Source organism: Trichechus manatus, unplaced genomic scaffold (genome assembly GCF_000243295.1).
Source record: "Trichechus manatus latirostris isolate Lorelei unplaced genomic scaffold, TriManLat1.0 scaffold00061, whole genome shotgun sequence".
Taxonomy (NCBI): Eukaryota; Metazoa; Chordata; class Mammalia; order Sirenia; family Trichechidae; genus Trichechus; species Trichechus manatus.
The window spans coordinates 13697571-13715030 of NW_004443997.1; the positions used below are offsets into that span (position 1 = coordinate 13697571).

General features: G+C 55.5%; 2 protein-coding genes across 3 annotated transcripts in view; one reads left to right on the plus strand and one right to left on the minus strand.

The window, feature by feature from the left end:
- Positions 1–2321, plus strand: part of ATXN2 (ataxin 2) — a 97247-nt gene extending 94926 nt beyond the window's left edge. Inside the window, exon 23 of the mRNA XM_023733800.1 lies at positions 1807–2321. Within this exon, the coding sequence (XP_023589568.1) occupies positions 1807–2262 (456 nt within the window). The 3' untranslated portion in view covers positions 2263–2321. The remainder of the gene's footprint in view (positions 1–1806) is intronic.
- Positions 2322–3715: 1394 nt separating this feature from the next.
- Positions 3716–17460, minus strand: part of SH2B3 (SH2B adaptor protein 3) — a 40095-nt gene continuing 26350 nt past the window's right edge. For both annotated transcript variants that reach the window (XM_004379076.2, XM_023733799.1), the window contains exons 3-8: positions 8222–8323; positions 8049–8140; positions 7869–7963; positions 7569–7783; positions 7319–7490; positions 3716–7205 (exon numbers count right to left, since the gene is read on the minus strand). In XM_004379076.2, coding sequence (XP_004379133.1) covers positions 6910–7205; positions 7319–7490; positions 7569–7783; positions 7869–7963; positions 8049–8140; positions 8222–8323 — 972 coding nt within the window. In that variant the 3' untranslated portion in view covers positions 3716–6909. The remainder of the gene's footprint in view (positions 7206–7318; positions 7491–7568; positions 7784–7868; positions 7964–8048; positions 8141–8221; positions 8324–17460) is intronic.

Genomic DNA, 17460 nt, shown 5'->3' on the forward strand with positions numbered 1-17460 from the left:
CACACACGAAGCTTGGCAGGGAGGGTGGGCCCTCCCACGTGCTTAGCCCTCTGAGGTGACCACCCTGGGCTTGTCAGCTTGAATGTCAGCCTCATGGGTTCCGGAGATGTCTCTCCAGTTGTTTTCCCTGGCTATCCATACATCTGCTTTGACCATACGTTGTACTGGAAAGGGTGTGGCCTTGTACATGGGTGCAGTGAGCAGCAGGTGTTCTGAACCATTTTTCTCCACGAGCAGCCCTGGAAACACTTTGGAGCTCACCTCCAGTGTAGTAAGCTTCTAAAGGTGGAAAGCTGTGTGTGCCATCTCAGTGGTTGCTGTCTGTATCAGCTGCTGAAACAGGGCCAGTGCAATCCGGGCCAAATTGGATTGTCTTCCTGAGGAGAAGGAGTGAAGCTGGCTCTCACGCTGTCCTTGTGCCCTCTCTGGGGCTGTTAAGGGTGAACTGGCTGTATGAGATGGTTTTTTAATTTTTTTTTTTTTTTATTTGCTACTTTAACAATAAAACTCTCTTAGGTTGGGTCTAAGCTAGACCCACCTGATTGAATTTCATTTTAGGTCAGATAGTGCCAGTGAGGTCTGGCCCGGTGTGTCGTTAGGGGTCTGTCTCAGTTGGCTCTGACTCGGGAGCCTGCTTTATAACTAGAGGTCCATAGCTCTGGGAAGTGTGGGCGTCCTCATCCTGCAAAGTGTAGGTTCTGTAGCACAGTGCACTGCAGTTGATGATGTGCTTTTGATGGTGGGGTGGGAAGCTGGTTTGGTCAGGTGCGGGCTAGCACGGTTTGGCTGAGTTAGAACTTCCTGAGAGCTGGGGTCCTGCAGATGTCTAGCAGAGGCTGGTGGCTAAGTAGGTATGTGTGAACGTACCTGGAAGTTGAGGTTCTTAAAACCTCGTTTTGTGTTTGTGCTGAAAGAACAAAAAGGTTACCACTTACAGGAAAGCCCAACATGCCATGGACCCATCTGACTGTGTACGAGAGAGTAAAAACGGCGTTTCATTAAAGGCTTAGCGTGGACTAGACCAGTGCCCAGTGTGGAAGGCAGGAAACAGAGCTCTCTCCTGGTCCTGCCACACCCTGCAGAGCTGGGTCCATCCCTGATGCTGGCTCTGGCCACCTTTCCAACAGGACAGGGAGACCATGCGGAATTCCTATCTTGGTACAGGGACACTGGGTTGCCCAGATGATCATTTCAGATTGCCCTTCCTGATCTCACTGGAGCCATGAACTGCAACCTCCTCCTCCTCCATCAGCACAAAGGGGACCCAAGAGTCTCTCTCTTCCTGCCCTGACACACTCTTCAGTGAGCTGTGCTGATGGCCAGGCAAGCAGCAGGGGGAGGGACAGACTAGAAGAGGTCTGAGTGACCCAGCCTTTAACATAAAACCTGCTTTCCTATTTGAAAGGGGTGTTATCTGTAAAAGTACATGGAAGCTGGACTCTGAATCATCGTTGCATCTTGCCTCATCTTCAGTTGAGAAGCTGCCCTTGGCTGAGCGGCCTGATCTTTGTGAGGGCCCCGCCCCACACATAGACCCAGTGTCGGAGATCTTGATGACCAGGCCGTGGCAGCCCTGTACCCCAGGCTCACTGGTGCCTGCCCCCAGCTTGCAGGATCTGACAGAGGGTGACGCATGTCTGTAGGTCAACTGATGATGCCCTAGGGAGTGCCCCCAGAGACAAGAAAAGGCCCTGAAGGCCCACCGCTGCCCTTTCCTGCGAGCCCCAGCCCAGTGAAAGGAACACAGTTGACATGTTGTGTAAGCGGAGATGTTGCCTGTATGCGTAAAAGAGCTCTCTGTTTCAGGCTCATGTACAGTCAGGAATGGTTCCTTCTCATCCAACTGCCCATGCGCCAATGATGCTAATGACGACACAGCCACCCGGCGGTCCCCAGGCCGCCCTCGCTCAAAGTGCACTACAGCCCATTCCAGTCTCGACAACAGCGCATTTCCCCTATATGACGCACCCTTCAGGTGAGGCGTGTGTGTGCAGGGGCCGCCGGGGCACCCAAAGCATTCTGCTCGCACAGGGCGAAGGGCAGGCAGGGCCAGTGCTTCACCCCCCTCGTCGGAGAGCTAGCAAGACCCGTTCTAGTGCGCACAGTAGGGACTGTGACGGTCAGCTCAGTGTCAGGGCCCGAGGCTCCCGGAGCCTAGTCTGTGTTCTTTGGTCTCCAGGATTTGGCTTGATGAGAAACAGCAGCAGCAGTCTGGGTGGCTGGCGCATGCCTAGGACTCAGTTGGCCTTCTTTGTATGCTAGGCTGGACAGGGCGGCGTGTTCCGTCCTGAGGCCCAGCAGTCTGACGTGGGGGGTGTCACCAGGGCAGAGTTTGAGTGGAGCTCTGAGAACACTCCTGATGCGCAAGTGCTGCGTGTGGTTGGTCGTGAGTGCAGCGTCAGCTCCAGGCTACGCCCCGGCAGGGAGAGGCGCCCGAGAGCGCGCGCCAATGCTTGCTGGCTGCCATGGCTGTATTCACAGGCGAACCTTTCACTCTGAAAGCAGTACCGGTGCTTGGCCTAGTATTTGGGAGGGGGTACGTTAAGGCCTTTTTCCTAGCCCATGAGCAACAGGTCTTGTGGGAGTTTTATCTGAAATGGTTTTACGTCTGACTGGTTTGTTTCTACCCTGTCACCTACCCACCCACCCCTCCCCTCCGATGAAGATGGGAGGGGAAAAAGCGAATTTAATCTTGAGTCTTGTTCAGCTAGCACGAGGATAGTTTACAGTCGTGTGCTGCAGACACTAGGCTAATGCGTGGTGTTGCAGTTTTGTGTTTAAATATTCACTTTTCTTTTTTACAGTACAAGCCCACCACCAACAGCAGTTGTAAGGCTGCCCTGGAGGAACCGAAAGGCCAAATCCCCTCCTCCCTTCTACTGCTTCTACCAACTGGAAGCACAGAAAACTAGAATTTCATTTATTTTGTTTTTAAAAATATACGTTGATTTCTTGTAACATCCAATAGGAATGCTAACAGTTCACCTTGCAGTGGAAGATATTTGGACCGAATAGCGGCATTTAGGAACTTGTGGGCTGTTCCATAATTCCATACGCTGTTCAGAGTCCCGCAAGTACCCCAGCTCTGCTTGCTGAAACTGGAAGTTATTTATTTTTTAATGACCCTTTGAAAGTCATAAACACGTCAGTTAGCAAAAGAAGTAACAAGAGTGATTCTTGCTGCTATTACCGCTAAAAAAAAAAAAAAAAAAATCAAGACTCGGAACGCCCTTTTACTAAACTTGACAAAGGTTCAGTAAATTCTTAAACCGTCAAACCGACGGATTATTATTTATAAATCAAGTTTGATGAGGTGATCACTGTCTACAGTGGTTCAACTTTTAAGTTAAGGGAAAAACTTTTACTTTGTAGATAATATAAAATAAAAACTTAAAAAAAATTTAAAAATAAAAAAAGTTTTAAAAACTGGCATCAAGTTAGTGTGTGTTTGTGTGAGCTCCTCTGTCGTAGGAGACTGATGTCAAGCCAGGAAGGCTGAGTGTGCTTTCCTCATGGTCCAGAAGGCAGCTGTCAAATGATTTTTCTTCTTCACCTTTAGTTCTGGTTCAAGGTATCTCTAGAAAAAGCCAAGACTGAGCTATTCTCTGAGGTGGATTAGAGCCCGCCTGCTGCAGGAGGAGGAAGGCCGGCCAGAGCTGGGCAGCCCTGAGCCCCCACGCCCGCAGGCTGACGCCAATCCTGTAAGCTTCCTTTTTACTATCTGTTGAGCCCCCACGAGTGGTGCTAGCTAGGTGAATGTGGTCTGGGTGCAGGCATTTTGTCTGTCTTACCAGTAGGGGGCAGGAGACACTTCTTTAAAAAAACTGTCAAAGAAAACCAGAGAGCAGAAAGGTTGACAAGATGCAGGGGTATACACAGCAGCTTACTGGGGTGGACTCACTCACACCTGTTAATGTCCCCAAACTGCCGGAGGGGGATCAGGGGAAAAGCACATGTCTGAGCAGGGTAAGGGTCTTGTAGAGAGGCCACAGTCGAAAAAAACAGAGCCAGTAAATACCAAGGCAACAAATCAAGTTTCTGAAAACTTTTTTAAATTCACATAGAGCAATTTGTACATTATAGCAAAATTTGCATTATTCAAGAATAAGTTACTTGTACAGTACATAAACAATACATAAAAAAATTGCCAGATACCTTCTGCCTGTAATGGTACAAGATGAATCCACCTTCTGTGTCGTCATTACAATGTGCTGCTTATTCCGACCACACACTGGATGTCAGATGTGTCCTTGTTAGGAGGCAGTGGAGAACTATCAAGTCCCTCTGTCGTGTGGGGGCTTAGAGCTGACATCTGCGATAAGAGACTCAGCCCTGAATGAAAGCATGAAGGGATCTCAATCTACCCTCAGAGAGGAGGTCAAGGCCTTGATTTTAGGTTAAGAAACTGTTATGTAAAAATAGTGTTCTCTGGCCCAGGATTTTAATGACTGCTATTCCTTTTTCCTACACGGTCCAGAAATGATCAAAGGCAGAAGATTTATACCAGATAAAGCCATATGGATTGCTGGTCTAAAATTGAAGGCAGGTTAGTTGACTTAATTCTTTGGTGCTGGTGACTGTTAGTGTTAAAAGTTGACTGAAGTCAGATAAGAAGGTGTCGGTGCTGGGGGCTGTCAACCTATGCTTGTTTCCTGTAATCAGATAACTCGAGGGGCCTTGTGGTGCTCCGGGCCTTGGGCTCTCGCAGAGGGTGGTGGGCTGGCTGCGGCCACCAGGGAGGTGCCCGGGGAAGAGAAAGCATTGGCTCAGTGTCACTTCCCCCCAAGTCATGAGGGGGCTTTTTGTCAGGATGTATCTGAGCTGTGCTGGTAACTAGGACATGTTTAAAGAAGGAGATATTTTTCTTGAACATTTCAGCCTGAAGTAGTCTGGGGTGGGTGATGTCCACTTCTGTGTCACAAGTTCTGAGCTTATACTTGGCAGCCAGTGGGCAGAGCTGCTGGTCGGCTGGACCTGGTTTGCCTCTGGAGGCTCCCTGAGACGTGGCTATAGAAGTGGGAGCCCCTGGCTGGAAAACGCCCTCTCCCCGATGGTCAGATGTCTGGCTGGAGGGAGTGAACTTACTGGGTTTAGTTTCTGCCTAGCCATCGCAGAAGGAAGTCTTCACCAGTGACTTTCTCTTTAAAAGAGAGATCCAGACTATTGCTTGTTCTTTTGGTTCACACTTTGCGGAGTGTTGCATTTTAGAAATCTGCTTGACTGGTAGAAAATAAAGGAAAGCAGGTGTTCTTAGAAATGGACCACAGTCTAGATCAAGTTTGGATCTGCTTTAACAGTCTGTGACAGCACTCAGGATTTTTGGTTTTAAAAGTGTTGCAGAGGTGGCTGCTCGCCCACCCCACCCCCCTCCTAAAACCCCAGAAAGTTTTAGAAGTAAAAGAAGTCTGACTCAGAGTACAGAGAATAGCTGGAGGGAGCAGACCAAACTCTCGCCCCAGATAAGGCAGTCAGTACTGTTGGTTGTAGGCCAGGGTTTAGTTTGAGCCTCTGATGGATGTGTCTATAAATGCTAAGCTGTGCTAAACGCCCAGTTTCCTAGAAGCCACTGCAGTGAGCCGGGTAGCTGTACTGAATGGCTCTCCAGGAGCAGCTGACCCCACTCTGTCACTGCCACCCTTGTTCCTGAGCCTCTACATGAAAGTTCTGGGAGGAGCCAGTCCCCCTGTGAATTGTGTGACTTGTGAAGAAAGGCAAGGGCCCATGGAGCTTTAGCTTTAGGGCTCGCCTGGATGGTGGCGGTGGTGTGCGTGCACACTCATGAAATCTGTGTCCGCAGTGACCAGCGGGACAGAGCAGGTACACTAGACTCTTGAAGGAGGTTTTCATTAGCTATGGCACCAGATTTCCGGCTTGCGTTTTGGTTCACAAATGAGCCTGAAGCCCACTTGCAGATAATTGCAGATAAACTATTGGTGGGGAAGGGCTCTGAGCCAGGCCCTGTGGGGGAGAATTTATTAGAAAGGGCCCAGGGGCCCTTCTTCCCCTTCTGTCGTCCTCCCTCCAATTAATTCTCACCACAAAGCTGCTGTAAACCAGAATCCAGTTTTTTATTTATATTATTTATTTATAAGGCACTGGGGTAGAGCTATCCCTTGCCACCCTATTTCAGTAATTGCCTGAATTTCCCTGAAAGGGTGAGACACATGCTTCACTTCTCTACGTACAGGAAGGACACTGGCCACTCAGCAGGTGGCTGTCCTGAGGATGCAGTAGACAAGGAAGCCAGGCGTCTTGGCTTGGACGGTGGGTGAACCTAGGCAGGATTGCATAGCTGTCTCCAACTGCAGGGGTATTAGATTAGTTATCACAGGGTTAGTTTTAGACAGTGCAATGAAATAAGCAACGGTTTAGTTTTGAAACCTGAATCCTTTAAAAAAATTAATCTGAGGTAAAATGTTTAAAATCACTTTCGAGCTTTTTAGCTTGTCCCTCTGACTCTGATGGAGCGTTGTCCTAAAGCTGAGAAGAAGCAGGACTAGGTGTGGTCACCTGTGGCAAGGGTGACAACAGGAAAACCACGTGAGAATCCAGAGCTGTTAGTGTTTTGGGCTTCCTGATGATGACTCCCCAGTAGAAAGTCTGTCATCATCAGCCGTGACGACAGTGTCAGTGAGAAGGAGAACAGGTTTCCACTGTGGGCCTCACCCTGCCTCTAGTGACAGCGGCTGGTCTAGGGATCCAGAGTAGGCAGCGTTCACGAACAAGAACTACACCTGTAAACGTGAGGAGGAAGCAGGTGGTGATGGAACTCACAGGAGGCCCTTCACCAGGCCTGACAGAAGGGGGGAGCAAGTTATCTTCAGCCTCTCTCTGCGTGGGAGGGAGGAGACGGTTACATTCAAGTCCATGTCTGTGCGTGCACCTCGTGCGTCTGGAGGCCGCGGCCTGTCAGAGGGGTGTGTACTGATTGTCGATGGCCCGCAAGTGTCTCCGAGAGGATGCATCCAGTTCATAGTCTGAGTCCCGAGCCCGCACCTCAGGCCCAGTCTCCAGGAGCCGCAGGCTGTCAGCCAGCTCCTCAGGTGAAGGCACCCGATGGAAGATCTGCTCCGGGGGTGAGGAGCGGCCAGGGGGCGCCTCAGGGCCCAGCCCCCGAGGACAGGCAGGAGAGCCAAGGTGGGGAAGGTCTGGCTCCGAGTCCCAGCGAGGCAGGGAGAACGGGAATAAGACGGTGTTGCAGGAACCTGTGAAAAAGTGACGGGATACAACATGAGGTCTGTGTGCCCTCAGGCCAGCTTCCACTCCCGAGCTTCCTGTTCCCCTGTAAACAGGCAATAAACAGGCAAGAAGGTCCCACCTGGTGGCTGGGAGACAACGACCACGTAGCTAGACAGGCGGACGTCACAAGCAGCACCACACTCGAGTGGGATGGGGGAGCGCTGGAAGTGGTGGAGCATGTCCACCACCGAGGGGAAGTGGAGGTGCTGCACTCGGCACTGGCCCCGCTCGCTCAGTGACAGGCGCAGGTGCTGCAGACAGGGGAGATGTAGGCTCAGGAGCAGCCCCCAGGGCCTACCAGGCCTAGGGCAGCCCTGCCCAGCCCATACCTTGGCTATGCCCTGGAAGTTGAAGGTGAGCACGTACTCGCCGCGCCGCGTCTCACTTTGCCGCACCAGGAACACACCATGAGCAGCAGGGCCCTGCAACTGGACCAGCTGGGCCGCCTTCACTCGGGAGATGGGGCCGTGGAACCAGGGGTAGCAGGACAGGAAGTGGTCTGTTTTCTGGGAGGCTGGGTCCAGCAACCCCCCAGGAGAAGCACCTGGTAGAGAAGGTGGTGATGGTGGTGACGCATGTGAGGCTGGGTCCCCACTGGACTCCCTAGAACAAAGTGCCAGCTCCCTCACCTTGGTTAAGGGAATCTGTGCTTCCCCTTGGGGAGCTGGCTGGGCCGGGCTCCAGGGCTGAGGGCGCAGGCGGCTCCACATCGCTCTCTGGCCTGCTGGAGAAGAGGCTGGGTGAGGACCTGCGCAGGTCAGGGCACAGGAGAGGCTGTGCTGAGTGGGGCTCAGGGCCATGGGCCTCACCCTCGGCCTGTGCACTCCCGGAGCTCGGCCATCCATGCGTTCAGCTGCTGCTCATCTCCAACCTCAAAGATGACATCTGTGCGGTCCTTCACCTGGCCGGGAGCAGGGGGCAGCTGTGAGGCTCTGTGACTTGTATGTCCCACCCCAGCGGGGAAGGCCTGTCACTCACTCACCTTGAGCACAAAGGTGTAGAGGTTGTCGGGCATCTCCAGACGGGTGCAGCGCCGGACCTCCTGGATGCTGGAGCAGGCTGCCTGCAGCTTGGGCTTTGAACTCTAGGAGGCAAGAGAGGGGCTCAGGCTCATCACCCACTCTCTCCTGAGGGCCTCTCTAGAAACCTATGCTGGCTGAGGGCAACTCCCTCCTCTGGTGTCTTGTTACCCTCCTGGTAGAGGAAAAACCTCCTTGCCCAGAGTGGGCAGAGGCCTTGGTCACACCCTTAACCCCTCCTAAGCACAGGTCTCCCTCAGACTAACCCTAGGAAGTAGGGGCTGTCACCACACCTTAAAGAGAACCACCATCTCGGAGGTAGAGTCTGAGGAGGGGGCAGAGTCAGGGTTTGGTCGCTGTGCAAAGCTCCACACCAACCTAATTTTGCATCCTTCTAGTCTGAGACACAAAGGAGGTTTGTGTGCAGGGCGGGGCAGATAGAGTGCCTTTTAGCCACAAGCTCTGGGGCCTTCTCCCTATATACCCAAAGGGACAAAGCCAAGTGTGGCTGGCAAAGTCCCAGCCAGCTGTCAACCCACCTCAAATCTCAGCCCTGTCAGATACCCAGCACCAATGGGCCTGAGAGTGGCCGCCCGCCACAGAGCACCTCTGCAGGTCTTGGGCCAGAGAGGGGCTGACCCTCTGCTGCCCCCATCTCCTCCACCTTCTCGGGCCAAGAGAGCCCCAGTGGGGCAGAGGCTGCCTTTTCAGACCACACACATAACCTTCTTCCCAGCCCACAGGCACCACTAGGAGAGGGATCTTGACCAGGACCAGGCTCCAGAGAGTCCAGCTCTGGTCACCACTGACATGGATGCTCACTGCACCCAGTGCTTCTGGCACCTCATCTCAGACTCAAGCGAGGGACTGCAGCCACCTTTCAAGGTTTTTTTGCCCACTCCCCTGGGAGCCAGGGATATGGGAGCACAGCCCCACCCCAGAGGCCCCACCCTTCGGCCGCCCTCGGCTCTTGATGCTCACTCTCTCTGCTTTAAGAGAGTTGGCCTCTCCTAGCCTCTATTTCCTGTCTGCAAAATGGGTGAGGTGTGAAGGGCCCTGCCTGGCTCCGGGTCCCAGGACCACTGGGAGGAAGTTGCTGGCCTGCAGGGAACAGCCCAGTCTCCTTTTCAGTTCCCCACTGGGCCGTCCCCACTGTGAGAGCTGAGATTCACCAGCAAAGCCACGGGTTTCACTCTGACTGGGCCCTCTGTGACAGCATCACCCCCACCCCAGGCGACAGGCTGTGCGGGCAGCAAGGGGAGGGGAGGAGTTCCCCTTTCTCAGGGTGAGAAGTCGTGCGCACCCCCAGCCCGCTGGGCACTCAGACAAGGCAGGAATCGCCCTGTGGGACAGGTACCCCGTGCGCCCTACCCGGCACCACACAGCTGGAGGGACAGCCAGGAGCAGGGCAGGTGAGCACGAGCCTTCCTGTTCAGCCCACGCATGCCCTGGGCTGTAGCATCGGCTCTGGGGCCTTTCCCTCACTGCTTCACAAGATGCAGCCGGGCCCCAGAAGCACCATAGAGTCCGGCTGGGGGTGGCTGATCCAAATGGCGCAGCTCTCTGTGCCACTGCCCCGGGGAGCAGGTCCTCCCAGCAACCCAACAACTCGCGCTGCCAGCGAGCAGGAATCAGAGATGTGACCACTTCACCCCCTTCTGGCTGTAGGGTTCAGTCCTGGCTCTGCCCCTCTTGTGTAGCCTTGGACAAGGGGCCCAGCCCTCTGTGCCTTAGCATTGTCATCTGAAACGCTGGGACAGTGATTGGGTGAGCTACTGCAGGAGAAAACCCTGACAGACAGACTCTGGTGCCAGAGCCCCAAGCCAGGACCGTAGAGGCTGTTTGGGTCCATCACAGAGTGATGGCTCCACATCCACGTTGCCCAGAGGTGGCCACACACGCACACGCTCACGTTTATAGACCCGTCGGCCCCTTTCTGTAACCACCCTGCAGTGAAATCACACGCCACGCAGCTGCCCGCAGCACACCCTGTGAGAAACAGGGACAATAAAGGAATGTAACTTTACTGCATAGACTGTGTGTGTGTGTCAATGCTGGCACCTGACCGCACGACACAGTGAACCCTGAGCTCCGGCCCCAGGTCTGTCCTACTGTGGGGGGGCGTCTCAAAGGAGGGCAGCAGGGACAGCACCCAAAGGCAATGAGGGGACGCACTAGAACCAGCCCCTTCACGTTTCTCTCAGCCTTGCTTCCCTCACGCTGTTACCCCAAAACCTGTGTGCAACTCCCCCTGTGCTAAGGGGCCAGGGCGGGCCACAGGGTCAGTTCTTCAGAGTCCCCTACAGCCCTGGATGGCATCCCGTCTGCTGTGCCTGCACAACCACCTTGGGTCTGTAACCAGCCAGTCCCTCGAGCTCCAGGTGCCCTGGAGGGAAGCGAGACCCAAACGGCCCTGCCCTCAGGGAGCTACTGCTTCAGACACCCAACATGAGGGAGGTAGCTGGGGTGGGGCACTGACCTCAGCCTGTGAAGCCAGAGCTGGGGGCTTCTGCACGCACAGGCCACACAGGCATAGTCCTGGGTGCAAGGGACAGCCAGAAGGGTGGGGAGGGGGGAGCTGGTCTCCCACAGTGAGACACAGGCCCATCTGGGCACAGCCAGGTGACACCCAGAGGTCACTGTGGGGCCTCAAGGCTGTGGGAAAGGCTGGGCCTATTCTGAGAAGAGGTGTGGAGCGGTGCTCCAGCCTCACTCCGCCACAGAAAGCTGGGGGGCTGGAGGGGTGGGGGAGACAGCCTCTATTCACACCCAAGCAGCGACAGGCCTGTGCAGGGTTCTGGCCCCTCACAATGGCCTGTTCCATCCGTGTGTCCCAGCCACTAACGGGACCTTTACCCACTGGCATCTCGGGGAGAGACCTCCCCACCACCTGGATCCCCCAGGCCACACCAGCTCCCCCCACTGCAAACAGCAAGACAGGGAAGGGACCGTGGCAGAGCTTCTTCACAAGCCAGTCCCCAGCATCAGCCATGACCCAAGCTGCCCACTGTGACCAGGCCGTTGTGGTGGCATCCCGGTGGCTCTGGATGGGGTACTGAGCCCTTGCTGCACTACCTGCCACCTTTGAGATCCTGGGGGTGGTACCAGCCTGAGCCGCAGTTTCTTCTTTGATAACATGGGGACAGTATGCAGGTCCCGCTGACCCCCGCAGGAGTTGGGGAGGGTGGGAGGTGGCCTGGATGAGGGCCTGAAAACAACCTCTCAGAGCAACTCCCAGATCCCAGTCAAGGCTGAGCCTGGAACAGATGCTGCCTAGATGAAGGAACAGATGGATGAGATGTCATCAAAGAAAATGCCTAGTCAAATCTTAGCGGTTGGTATCAAAAACCCGACCTAATAGAAAAGAACTTCCGTGTTCCAAAACAGATTTTAGTCACGTTGTGGGAACACCTAGAGAGAGCAGCAGGGAGACAACTGCTAGAACAAACCACAGAGTCCTGATTGCCACAAACTCGGGTCTGAGCTTCCTGGCAGCCAATGCAAAGAGGGAGTCTCCAAGCAGGGTTGGGGGGCAGCCTCTTGTGCCTGAAGAGTCATGCTGCACAGCAGCCCGTTACAGACTTAGGCGCCAACTCAGGGGCAACTGACAACAACATATTACCATCCTGAGCACTGAGCTGGGGTTGAGATGAGGAAGGGCCTCATCTTGCAAACCATCCCCACAGTTCCTTTCAGCCATTCTCTGAGAAGGGGCAGCATCAGGATTGAGCCCAGGAGTGAATACCACCCCACTATCCTGCTCGGGAACTTCTCTGGGCTCTGCACAGCCCCCAGGCAGCAACCCTCCTGGGGTTGAGTCCCCACTCTGCCGCCGCCTCCATGGACGAGGGACTCCTCTCAGCCTCGGTATCCTTCTCTGTAAAGTGGGGTTAAGAATGCTGCAGTCTCCCCACGAGAGTGTGACCCTGTGACGCGTGTAAAGGGGCTCCTGGGTGGGTGTGGAGAGGCTGGGGGGAAGGGCACAGGCAGGGCTGAGCGCTGGGCCCCCTCCCGGGGAAGCTGTCCTGAGCTGCCCCTCACTCCTGCTCAACAGCAGAACCCCTTTCACAGCCGGCCATATACGCAGGGCACAGAAGTGGCTATACATGTCTGCTGAGCACAAAGACACTTGGAGCAGGTGGAGGGCATGGCATTGAAAGCCAAGAATAGTGAGGGTAACCACCCAGAAGCCAGAAAATAAAGACCCAACCAGAACGTGGTAGGGGGTTTGCTGTGGCTATGGATTTCTGCCCACCAGGGGCATCTGGGCATTAAGTCCACAGGCCAGCATGTTTCAATGTCCTAAGGAGGACACTGCAGAAACAAGCATCATGTCATTAAGGCAAGGAGTAGGAGGGTCACTGCCTCAGAAAAAAGGACAGTCCTCGTCGTCAAGTAGATTAGATTTAGAGGGAGGAGACCCTTGCCACCCTGCCTGGGCCAGCTCTGTCCAAGGTGCAGGGTGTGGGAACCTCACAAGACCCTCCAATAACCTCTAGGCTCGTGTCTAGGCCCCACTTCACGCGTGGGGAGACTGACTGCAGCTGCTGCTGGCTTCTGGGGGCATGGCTGGGGCGGTCAGGGCCTCATGCTGGCAGGGACACAGGCTGAGGAGGCCAGGCTCGCCCTCCCCCTCCAGGCATCAGGGAGCCAAGGAGACTTGGAGGAAGCAGAAGGGTGGGTGGGGGCAGTGCTGGGGGCAAATGGGGTGGTCCTATGGAGCCCTTACTGTGGGGTGACGTCCTGACCCCCCACCAGTCCACCAGTGCTACTCCGAGAATCCAGACACAGCCCCTGCCCTGTGGCTGCCCAGCCTTGCTGGTCTCCCTGCCTCTGTCCTCTGTTCCTCTTAACAGCCGCAGTCACCCTGTCCAAGTCAGATGGTGTCCCCTTCACTGCTCACGGCTCTCCTGGAGCTCCCATCTAACTGAGCATAGATCTCCTCCAGCACAAGGGGCCCTGCACGAGCTGGCCTGGTCACCTCCTGATCCCTCTCCTTTCTCCCTCCTGCCCGCTCAACTGGCACGCCCTGCCAGTGACCTTTGCACCTGCTGCTTGCTGAAAAGTGGTTCCCCCGCCCGCCCACAAACTTGGCTCCTCAGACCCAGGGCTCAGCCCGCACCATCTCCCTGGGGAGGCTGTCCCCGAGCACAGTGCCAACATGCACACAGAGTCACGGTCACAAAACCCTGTGCGCTGTCACTGCACTGACCAGCCTGTGGCATGGTCTGGACGGTGGGCTCTGCTGGGACTTCATCTGGTTTGTGTGGCTTCCCGGGCACAGTGCCCGGTGGGTTTTGGGTGCTCATTTCATTCCTACAACAGATTCATCAGGGCCTTCCATGGGTGCTGGCATCAGTGAGGCACAGCATATGGCCCCAGTGGGGGCGCCAGGTGAGTGACGGGGAGACCTTAAGTCAGTGTGGTCGGGGCAAGGATGGGGACCCCTGGCCCAGTGCAGGGGTCGGGGGTGGTCAGGCGACACAGCTGGGCCTCCTAGGGCACCAGCTGGTCCGGGGAGAGGACAGGCTGAGGAGGAGGCTCAGGGGCACAGGCACCTCAACCCCCACAACTGCGCAGGGACTTGGCACAGCCAGGGAACTGAGGGGAGCTGCTGGCCCGCACCTCTGGGGTCCGCATCTGAACACAGGCCCAGGAGCCGGCAGCATCCCAGGGGAGTCAGGACAGCGTTGTAGACAGAAAGAGAGGCTCAGAGGGCAGAGCTGGGACTTAGCCCTCATCTGCCCAGCCCCAGGGCCCACGACACGGCCTCCCCCCAGCCCTTCCGTTCCATGCTCACTCCTACTGCCAGGCCTTTATGGGCAACCAAACCGCAGGTCCCAGCAGAGAAAACGTCCCTCCTCTCAGGAGCTCTCCCTGCCGCCAAGCCCTGGTCAGCACGCTCTGCGCCTCTCCCTCGCTGGGCCTTATCAGGCGGAGACACGATTTCCTGGTGATGTGGCTGCCTCCCCCATCTGACTGGCCTCTTCTGGGGGTGGAGCTGAGCAGTGCTGCCGGCTGGGACACAGCCCTGGGTCCCCCCAGGGGAGCTGCCTGAGAGAACTTGTGGATGGATGATGGATGGATGGACAGACAGGTGAGTAGGTGGGTGGGTGGGTGGCTTGGTGCCCCCAGCCCTAAAGTGTCGGAACAGATGGGGAGGTGTGGGGAGTCCCCTCACCTCCCTTGTTCCCCACTTCTGAGAGCTGAACAAATGCTGAACTACAGACCACGGGTCACTTCCTGGGTTTGCCCCCAACCAGGACCAACGCAACCCTCACCTCCACTAGCCCTTCAGATGCCTGCTTCAGCCACTTGTTCTCTGTGAGATGAGCAAATCACTTCTCTCTGTGCCTCAGTTTCCTCATCTATAATGTGAGGATGGACCTGCCTGCCACCCTGCATGCCTCAGCCCACGGGGGTCTCCCAAGCCACCCAGATCGCCACATCTCTCCCAGTCAGTCCCCTATTGCCTCCTGCCCCCATGCGGGAGTGGGAAAGGGATGGGAGAAGCTTCTGGAAAAGACATGGGTCCAGTCAGCATCCCCTCTTTCCTGGCCAGGGAGAGCCCCCTGCAAGGCCAGGAGAGGCCAAGAGGCAACATGAGCTGATAAGGAAGCAGAGATCTCCCCAGAACCAGAGAAACAGACATAGTGATGAGTGACCAGCGCTAGGGAGAGTAGAGGGCACACATCTGCCTGTCCCACCCATCCAGTCTTGGACCCTCTGAGGCCCCCCAAGAGACCATGTGTGGAGCGTCGTTGGCAGAGATGCTGGGACCAGGGCACAGGACAGACAGGCTGGTGGCCTTGAAGCCCCAGTGGCAGACTGAACCCCCACTCAAGCCCCGAGAACCCCCATGTCAGAAAGAGAATTCCTGACAGTCACCGCAACAGGGACACAAAGCCCCGTCTCAGATGCCGGAGCCACCTCCCCTCAGAGACAAATGCCCAGAGACAGGCCCCCACACACACAGCCCAGCTGCAGGGTCTGATCCACCCGAGTGGTTGAGTGGGGAGGAGGTACATCTGGCCTGGCCCGCTGTGAGGACGGGCGGGCACTGCTGCTCTGAGGCTGGCCTGTGGGGGATCATGCCCACGATTTGGGGGAGCCATGGCTCCCAAGTGACCACCTGGGAAATCTCACCCCCTACCCCTTCATAGATAGGAACCAGTGAACCAAGGAACCTCAACCAGCCCCGCTCGGGCCCATAAGTCCCGACAGCCCCCAGGCAGGTAAGCTCCTAGGCCGCTGCCTTACTTGCCTGGCCAGCATCCTGACACTTCCCAGGCCACACCCGCCTCTGTGCACCTTTGCCCAGGCCATGGCGCAGGTGCACCGTCCCTGACTGGGACCTGTGTTCTCAGGATGACAAGTCAGGACAAACAACTGAGTAGCTTCTCCAGCCGGTGTCAGTCATCACGACTCATCCTGGCTGGGTGGGAACGATCTGAGAGTCTCTGTGGGCAGCCTCTGCTGGGCACTCAGGAGGCCCAAATACAGGGTATCCTGAGCAGGGGTCGTGGGCCTGGCCAGACCCTGCTGCAGCCCAGTCACCATTTGCCTCCCCCATGGTCCCCCTGCTGCTGCCCCCACCCCTGCAAACCAGCTGCCATCAGCCCATGCCTTAAGCAACCAGATCCTGCTCCCAGCATCCCCACCAGGGATCCTCCCTGCCCCCACCACGGTGGTCAAGCCAGCCCTGCCTGTCCCCTCACACCTGCCCCCCAGCAATGCCTCCCACCCACAGTGCCGTTGCTGACGACCAGGCTGTGGTCAGCCCTCCAGACATGGGAAATCGGGGCCCTGAGAGGCCACACCACATGGCCAGGTCCTGCAGCAGGCAGGGGGCGAGCCCAGCCTCACACTAGACTTCTGTTCCAGAGCTTTCCCGCCACAGAGGGGGGTGTCACCTGTGGATTTTTAAAAACACTGTAAAAACAAGGTGTCACCAAGAGAAGTAGAACAGGGCCCACCTGAGTCTGTGGGTGCGCAAGGTGGGTGTCACAGGTACCCACACGAGGGCCCAGGGGTGAGTCCATGTCTAGCACATGCTGGCTGGGGCCAGAGCCAGTTGCAGGGAGACCCTTACCCCAGCATCTACTCTGAGCCTAGGCGAGGGTGGAAAAAGCTGTGGTTAAGAAATCACAAACCACCTCTGTCCCGGCCTTGGGCTGGGCGCAGGGGATCTCGGCACCACTAGGATCCCTGGAGCCAGCTGAGCAGGGCCTCGGTGGACAGGGGAACAGGGCCCAGAGCCAGAGACCCTGGCCAGCTCACACAGCTCTGGCCACTGCAGCCACCAGGAATCGCCTGCCCTTCCAAGCCACGTGGCAGCTTTAGTGCGTGCTTAGTGAGCGCTTCCTATGTGATGTGCCTTTACACACAGCATCTTGCTGACTTCAAAAAACAAGAGAAGAACCAAGACACAAGGAAAATATGAACCCAAGAGACAGAAAGGGCCACGTACACCAGAGACTTCATCAGCCTGAGACCAGAAGAACTAGATGGTGCCCGGCTACCAACAATGACCGCCCTGACAGAGAACACAACAGAGAGTCCCTGATGGAGCAGGAGAAAGGTGGGGTGCAGTACTCAAATTCTAGTAAAAAGACCAGACTTAATGTCTGAGACTGGAGGGACACTGGAAGACATGGCCCACGGACTCTCTGTTAGCCCAAAACTAAAACCATTCCAGAGGCCAACTCTTCAGACAAAGATTAGACTGGACTATGAGACATAAAATGATACTCATGAAGAGTGTGCTTTTTAGCTCAAGTAGATACTAAGACTAAATGGGCAGCTCCTGTCCGGAGGTGAGATGAGAAGGCAGAGAGGGTCAGGAGCTGGTTGAATGGACACAGGAAATCCAGGATGGAAAGGAGGAGTGTGCTGTCACATTATAGGGAGAGCAACTAGGGTGATATAACAGTATGTGTATAAATTTTTATAGAAGAGACTAACTTGAACTGTAAACTTTCACTTAAAGCACAATAAAAAAAGAAAAAGGAAAAACAGGAGGGCTGAGGGGACCATGGTCTCAGATAATATCTAGCACAACTGGCATAACAAAGTTTATAAAGAAAATGTTCAGCGTTCTACTTTGGTTAGTAGCCTCTGGGGTCTTAAAAGCCTGTGAGCAGCCATGTAAGATTCTCCACTGGTCTCACTCCATCTGGAGCAAGGGAGAATGAAGAAAACC